Source organism: Condylura cristata, unplaced genomic scaffold (genome assembly GCF_000260355.1).
Source record: "Condylura cristata isolate star-nosed mole 26May11 unplaced genomic scaffold, ConCri1.0 scaffold00033, whole genome shotgun sequence".
NCBI classification, from domain to species: domain Eukaryota; kingdom Metazoa; phylum Chordata; class Mammalia; order Eulipotyphla; family Talpidae; genus Condylura; species Condylura cristata.
This window is the reverse complement of record NW_004567134.1, coordinates 13,580,976-13,588,785: the sequence shown is the minus strand read 5'-3', so window position 1 is coordinate 13,588,785 and position 7,810 is coordinate 13,580,976. Positions and strand designations below refer to the sequence as shown.

Genomic DNA, 7,810 nt, shown 5'->3' with positions numbered 1-7,810 from the left:
GGGGAAGCCAGGCCTGGGGGCGAGGGCAGGCTTGCAGGGGAGGGGAAGCCAGGCCTGGGGGCGAGGGCAGGCTTGCAGGGGAGGGGGAGCCCTGTGGCCAGGTGGGGGGGGCAGGCTTGCAGGGGAGGGGAACCCTGTGGCCAGGTGGGGGGGCAGGCTTGCAGGGGTGAGGAGCCCTGTGGCCAGGCTGAATTTGAGGTATGTGTCTGAGGTCATGAAAAGGGTCTACGTGGAGCACTACATGGTCAGTGCTCAGGGGACCTGGGGACAAGGGCCCAGGGAGCAGAGGTTAAGTCCTGGCTTTTGAGATGAGTGGCTGAGGAGGGGGGAAGCCTGTGCAGGAGAGGGGGTGTGGGGTGGGGGAGACCGACAGCCCCGGGGCGCCTCCCTGCTCCAGGAGCTCACGCGCCGACTCACTCACTCCTTGGACACACACTAACTGGACCTACACTGTGCTGACATCAGTGGCCACGCAGGTGTGTTGACCACAGCGTCCCCCAACCCAAGAACTGCCAGGCCCGGGGTGTGGGGGAGACATGAGCAGAGGGTAGCTGTGAGACGCATCCAGCCAGTGCACCCCCACGCTGGGTCCTGAGTGCTCCTCAGGGGTGATGACATCTCAGTCTACACGGAAGATGGGGGCCAGCTGGAGAAGTGGGGCTCCAGGCTGTGGAGACTCTTCCAAACTCACAAGTGAACCAAATGCCGTTGGGGGGGCCGGGGCCGGGGAAAGGCACGTCGGGCTGCTTGCCAGGGAGGCTTGGCTCTGCGGACTGGGGGAGACGTGTTCGCGGGCCCCACAAACGCCACCTCCCCGAGCCGGGAGGAAGCACGGGCAGTGAAGAGCAGCAACCACACTAGTTGAGGTCACCAGGGCGGGGCTGACAGGAACTGCCATCCCGTCATCCTGTGACGCTGGACAAGGGGACAGGCCCAGCGTGCCCGGGCACTGTGCAGGGCCAGGACAGGCCTCACGGGCTCGGCACGAGGGAGCCACGGAGCAGAGGGAAATCCCCATGGACGTCGCGGTCCCCGGGCTCAGCCCCACCCGCCCCTGCAGCACCGTGAGCTTCCATGCTTCTGGTGACGGGAGCTCACCGCCAAGCTCAGCAGCTCGGGCCAACGCTTTTGTTGACTAGTGACATCAGACACTAGTAAGAGGCTCACACGCCCCGCTCATTTAACCCTGCAGCGGGTGTGATTACCATCCATTTCACACACGAGGAGGCCGGGGCAGAGAGGCCAGCTGAGCTCCAGGGGACTCTCCGGGGCCCTTTGAGTACAGTGAGGCTGCGGCGGCCACCGTCCTCGCGTGGCACCGGCTTCCCGTCTCCCCAGACAGGATGAGCAAACGTGCCTGCAGCTAGCAAGCAAACCGCAGGCTCCCAGCAGCTGCGTGACGGATGGACAGGACGAGTGCTAACAGATGACCAGATGAACACGGTCCGGAGGGACAAAGAAGACGCAAACAAGCGTGTGCGGGATGAACAAGGAGGGGAGGAGGCGAGAGGAGACGTGAGCCCATAAATTTTGCTGAATGGAATGTACCTTCGCTCCTTCGATCCCAGAAGCTGCCCCCCGGCGGCCTGGCGACCCCTCTGAGCAGGCGGTCTTCTCTCCAGGCCACCAGGGGAGACCGCCCACCAGGCCCGGGAGATGGGGACACCCGCCTTCCCAGACGGACGCATGCCCACCCCCCAGACGGGAAGGGCTGCCCAGCTGCGGACAAGCAGGCTCGGGAGGACACATGTTTGCCGAGGCCAGAGGCCAGGGGCAAACATGTCTGCAGCAGGCACACAGCCCAGCGCCGCGGACCCCCGCCCCGCGGAGGGTGAGGCGGAGGGCACGTCTGGGCTGGACACGGTCCCCAAGCACAAGGGACAGACTGCGCTCTGGCCAGCGCCCGGCCGGGTGCGCTCGGCCCCGCCTCTGCGCCGTCCCTCCCGGCTGTTCCGCGAACCTGCTTGCTGCTTTCCAGGTCCTACCGCTCCAGGCCGGGCGTGCAGACCCCTCCTCCACGGGGAGCGTCCAGCGCTCACCACTGGAATGACGCCTGCCTGGTCTCCCCTAAGCACAAGTCAGCCTGCCTGTGTCCCTGCTCCGGGGGCGCTTGCTCTGTTCAAGACCGTGATGTTGCCTCCAGGAAGATGTCAGACTCCTGGCCGGGGCGGGGGTCATCAAGTCCACCCTCCTCGCTGCCCGCACAGCCCCCCTGCAGCCCACCCCTGGTCCGCATGGGCCCCAAGGGTTGGGCGCAGCCACTCACAGCCCGGGCACTGGCACGCAGTCCTCTGGGCCCTGGGGCTAAAGAGGAGGAAGCAGGCTCAGAGGAGAGCCCCGCTCGGGCCACACGGCAGGTGGACACCACGCTGCGCTGCGAAGGCCGTCGGAGGCCCAGCTCCGTCCACTCGCCCCTGGAGGGCAGCTGGATGTCGCCGAGGACAACCCAGCAGCTAAGGTCCTGTGCTCCTGTGCTGTGCTGCACCCTACACCCGCCACAGAGCCCCACGAGGATCGACGTGTCCTCTTCACGATGAGGCAGCCGAGGCGCAGGGGCCAGGGGCCAGGGGCCATCTGTCCAAGGCTCCCAGGGGCTCCTGCCGTGAACCCCGGCCTCAGGCGCCGACCCTGCCACCTGCCTGCTGCCTGGCGGCCGCCCTCGCCAGCTCTGGACGGTGTTCCCTGCGGAAAGCAGCCTCAGGGGCGCTGGTGGGGAAGCGGGACAGGCGGGAGGGGCGGCCGTGGCGCTGAGGCTCAGATGCAAAGGCAGGCCCTTTCGCATGTGGCCGCGGAGGGGCTGGCATGGAGCGTGGTGGAGCCGTGACGCGGGGCGGGCGGGGCTCTGCTTACCCACGCACTTCCTGTGCCTGTTGAGGATAAAGCCCTCGGCACAGAGCACTGTGTGGTTGACACAGTAGAAGGATCCCAGGGTGTTCACACAGAACTGTCGCCGGCTACAATCGTGAGTGCCCATCAGGCACTCGTCTCGGTCTTGTGGCAGCCGCGGGAGGAAAAACAGAAGGGCCGTTAGAGCAGCGTGAGCAGGCTGGGGGCACCCAGAGACGGCGGGAGGAGCCCCAGCGGGGCGGGGGCCGGCCCGGGGCCGCCCCGCCTGTCGGTGCGAACTCCGAGCTGCGGGTGCCGGTCTGGACGGTTCGGTCCGAGAGGTGAGAGCGGACGCCGCCTCTCAGTGAGGGCAGGCGGCAAGGCATGGCTCAGAGAGGGGGACCGCCTGCCCGGGGTCACACAGCAGGGCGGCGTCGGGCCACCCTCGCCCAAGCCGGCAGATGCTCTGTCTCCACGGGCAGCCCCGGAGGGAGCCACACCCCGCGGGGGCTGCAACGAGGCGTCGGGCCGAGAACGTGAACGGGGGGGACCAACGAGGGCCCCAGGAAGACTGCGGGGCCCGTGCTCCCCCCAAAGCGGGGCTCGGGTGTGGCCCCGTGGACAGAGTTTATGAAATTTCGAGAGAAACCAGAAATCTGGACTTTTTTCCCCAATTCTTGAGCTTTTCAAGTCGGTAACTTGTATGATTATTTTAAAATGGCATTTCAGCTTCTGGCGGGGACTTGGGTATTTCCCCAGACAGGGTGACCCACCTGTCCCCGGACACCCAGCAGGGTCCTGCTTCTCGAACTTGAGCTTGAACTGAAGGGCTTCCGAGCCCCCTCACGCTCCATCTGTCCCGCCCCAGACATGAGGAGGTGCAGCCTCAGGGCCTCCTGGGTTTTCAAGGTGGCACCTGCTGCAGGAGCCACCCAGCAAGAGAGGCCCCTTTCCAGCGGGAGAGGGCCGGCTGCCCGGGCCCTGAGACAAGACCCAAGCTGAAGGCCACCAGTGCGACAGGGACGTGCTTTGGGACCCGCGCGGCCCCTGTGTGCGTGGCAGGGGCAGCCCATCACCCACACCCGCTGTCCCCTCTGGGGACAGAGCCGGGCCATCTGGCCGGGCTCTTACTCGCCGAGGCAGGTGGGGGCCATTGCAGACCCCGCCTCGCACAACAGGGCGGTGCTCTGCCCTCCCCGTCCTCCACCACAGCTGGGGCAGGGGCTGGGGGCCCACGGCAGCCCCAGACAGGGGCCGTCCAGTGCGGTCTGGGGTCCCGCAGCATCGATGTCAAGGGGCAGTATTCGTGTCAGGAATATGAATTCTGGGCCCCCCAAACCCACTGGGTCTGGACCTGAGGATCACACAGGTCTCTCCAGCTCCATGTTGGCCCCTGGCCCCGGGCGCAGCCCCAGGGAGTGGCTGGCTGTGAGGCGGAAGAGGCCGGGGGCCTGGCCAGCCCATGTGCTGCAGGCCGGGCACGAGGCTCGGGGGGGCCGCTCGCCCACTCACCTTCACAGGACACGCCGTCCGCCATGATGGCGTAGCCCGGGAAGCAGGAACACATGGCCGTGTCCCCGACGATGCTGCACACCTGCTTGCAGGGCCCGTTTTCTGCAAGGAAGATTCGCAGGATCAAGGCCCACTGCCCTGACCTTGGCCCATGCTGGCTGTGCACCCCCAGCCCTGACCTGGAGGCCCGAGGTTGGGGAGACCAGGACCCTCGCCTCCGGCCCTGCTCACAGGCTCATCCGATAACTTGGTCCATCAGCTGGTGTCTGGGGCGTGGGGCGAGGCTCTGGACCTCCCATCACGACCGCGTGACCACTACACCCCTCCCGCTAGTGACAGGGACGGTGGTGACCGGGGGAGAAGAAAGCAGAGATGAGACCCAAGAAAGGACGAAGAACAGAAAGGACGTTCTCGGGGACTGAATGCAGTCTCTGGCAGAGCTCTCTCCCACGGTTCCTGAACTGAGATGCCTGGCGTCACACACACGCCCCAGGCTGCCCCCACCCCCAGCTCCTCCCACCCTCAGACAAGCAGACCCACTGGCCCCCCACAGCAGCCCCCACCCGCAGGGGCGACGCCGGACGCCCGGCAGTGGGGGCTCCCCGTTGCGAGCAGCCCTGCCCCCTTACCTTTGCAGGTGTTGGGCTGGGGCAGTGGCAGCGGGATGGTGTTGGGGACCACCTGAGCAGACTCGGGTCTCCGTGCGGACTCCTCCGCGGCCTTGGGCGGTGCCGGGTTGTCATCTGTCGTGGGCAGAGCAGACGGGCGGGGGTGGGGGAGGGAGAGGTCACGCGGTCGGCCAGGCCTCCGACCCTCGCACACAGAGGGCCGTCCCCAGGCTTCACACTGGGCCCCGGGGCGAGCGCGTCCTCACAGCCATTCCAGGCAGAGGAAGCAAGGACAGAGAGGTAAGGAGGGGCGTCGCCAGGCTGAAAACGGACATACTCCTGAGAGCCGCCAGGGAGACGCCCTCCTGGACCAGGGGCGAGGCCCTCCTGGGGCTGATCACCACGGCTGTGATGGGGCCACAGCTCGGGTGGTGGGGGGCCCCGAGGGTGAGCCCTGGGCGGCTGTCTGCCCACCTCCCAGACCCGCACCACGGCGGGCCCTGAGGCGGGGGGAGGGACCCCTAGGCCCCACTGCAAGAGTGCCACACTCCCCCGGCAAGGTCAGTGTGCTGCCCCATCCCCTGCCCTGCCACCTGGGTGCTCACCTGGGCGGCAGGTACGCCCGTCGCCCTGCAGCGAGAAGCCGGGAAAGCAGGCACAGTGGTAGGAGCCCACGGTGTTGATGCAGAGATGCTGGCACAGCTCTCCCGGGAGGAGCAGGCACTCGTCCTGGTCATCGCCAGGCAGGCTGTTGGGCAGCTCGGTCTCTGTGCCCAGAGACAGGGCCTCCCGGCTCACCACGTCTGCCTCTGAAACTGGAGTGGGAGTTAGAGCTCGTGACCGGAGCCGGGCGGGCTCTGCGGGCGGCTGAGGCCACGGGCCCCAGGGCAGGGCCCCACCAGAGCCCCAGGGGCCAGCAGACACACGGCTGGGTGAGGGGCCAGAGGAAGAACCATGAGAGGTGGGTGGCTGGGGGGAGGATGGTGGGCGGCTGAGGAGGCAGACGGCTGGGTAGGTGACGGACAGACGGGAGGATGGCTAGACGGGTGATGGATGGAGAGGGGACGGGTGGACGCACAGACGGATGGGGGGACAGCACCACCGTGAGGGAGCCCGTCAGAGAGCGGGGTGGGGTCCTCATCGCCTGGACCCCGAACCGCAGGCCAGGCCCCTGTGGACGCTGGGAAGCGCTGGCCTGACAGCGGAGGTGGACGAGGACCCGCGACTCAGCAGCACACAGACCTCCCCGGACAGACAAAGGGGAGCCCCACTTGGGCTCCATGACTCTCACTCGGGCCTCCTTGTGGCCTCATGGAAGGATGGGGGAGCTCAACCCGGCCCCCAACCCACCCAGCAGGAGGTATTTCCCGGGACTGGACAGCCTCCGTGTCCACACGGCCAGCAGGCGGGCCAGTCCCTCTGTCGTGTCGCTTCCCCGGCCTGGCCTGCTGTACCCCTACATGTGTGCCCAGGCCCTGCCCCGGCGGGAGACCCAGGCGTCGGCTGGGCCCATCACCACACCCAAGACACAGCCCCGTGGCGTGCTGGCTGTCCTCCCGGGACCCCGGGCCCATGACAGGCACGCACAGATGTCCAGCCTCTGCGTCGCACTGCAGCAGGGCCCCGGGTCGAGTGGACGCAAGGAAGGGCCGAGGGGTCCAGGTCAAATCCTGGGCACCAGAAAGCTTGGGCAGAATGGAGGTTGGCAGAGAGCCGGGAGTCCAGGCCAGGCTGTGCCAGAGACCTGTGTGCCTGGGTGAGGCTCTGTCCTGGACCTCAGCCTCCTGCCCTGGTCACTAGTCGGAGGCCCCGGAGAGGCCTTGTGGGTAAGCTCGTGACGAGCTCCCGTCTCAGGTCCGGCCCTGAGCAAGGGGAAGAGCGGACCCTGACTGAGACAAAGGCTCGGCGCAGGGTCGGGACAGCCACGGACAGAGGTGGCGTGTGGACGACGGCCTCTGCGGACGCCCGTGAGAGGGCCGCCACCCCGGCTTTCTGTCACGGTCTGCACACTGTCTGGGACAGCCCACAGGGCCTCCAGATGGCCACACGTCTGGGGGCCGCGGTCAGAACGCTCCTGAGCGCCTGGCCTCCAGGGTCAAGGCTGAGGTGCACCACACCCTCAGGCACGGTCCACCAGGCTCTCACGCCACAGGCTGCAGGGCTGCCAGGCCAGCTGCGCCAGGGACACCCGCTGACGCAGCAGGACACCACACGGCCCCTGTGGGCCCACAGACAAGAAGGGGCTTCGCAGCCCTGAGACAGCCCTGGCTGGGGAGGCAGAGGCGGAACGTGGCAGCCTTGGCCTCAGTGGCCACAGCACCAGGAGGGCGGAGGGGAGAGGAGCCGCCAGGGCGCTGGGGCCGGGAGCGCCGGGACGAACGGACATGCAGGTGAGCAAGGCGGGAGGGGACAGGTGAGCGGGGAGTGCAGGTGGCAGGCGGCCGGGAACTGGGTGGCTGGGAGGGACGAAAAATGGACGAGACCCTCTCGGCAACAACGGTAGACTGCGCCACCAGCGCCACGGAGGACCCCTGTCGGGGCAGAGCTTGTGCCTCAAGCCACAGACGACAGGGCCTGGGCCCCCGCAGGAGGTCGAGACGCCAGCCGTGGCTCGAGGCGCCAGAGCGCCCCCCTCACCCCGAGGGCCGGGCGAGGGCTGAACCTACCTCTCCGTGGCATGGCCCTGGGCTCGGGGGCCTGGCGCACCTCGGGCACCATGAGGGGGTCTTCGTCCTCACAGCAGGAGAGCATGACGTGGTTGCAGGGGTAGCCCAGGTTGGGGTTGGACTCGCACACCTGGCCCTCGGCCCGCACGCGGAGCCCCAGGCCACAGCAGTCACAGCATTGCTGCGGAGGGACGGCTG

The 7,810-nt window shown here is 67.7% G+C and overlaps 1 protein-coding gene across 2 annotated transcripts in view; it reads right to left on the bottom strand.

Moving 5' to 3' along the window:
- The window catches only part of FBLN2 (fibulin 2), a 49,016-nt gene that overhangs the window by 9,921 nt on the left and 31,285 nt on the right, over positions 1–7,810 (bottom strand). The window contains exons 5-9 of one of the 2 annotated variants that reach the window (XM_004692346.2): positions 7,613–7,793; positions 5,552–5,761; positions 4,968–5,081; positions 4,339–4,440; positions 2,851–2,991 (exon numbers count right to left, since the gene is read on the bottom strand). In XM_004692346.2, coding sequence (XP_004692403.1) covers positions 2,851–2,991; positions 4,339–4,440; positions 4,968–5,081; positions 5,552–5,761; positions 7,613–7,793 — 748 coding nt within the window. The remainder of the gene's footprint in view (positions 1–2,850; positions 2,992–4,338; positions 4,441–4,967; positions 5,082–5,551; positions 5,762–7,612; positions 7,794–7,810) is intronic. The other variant, XM_004692347.1, reaches the window with a different exon arrangement.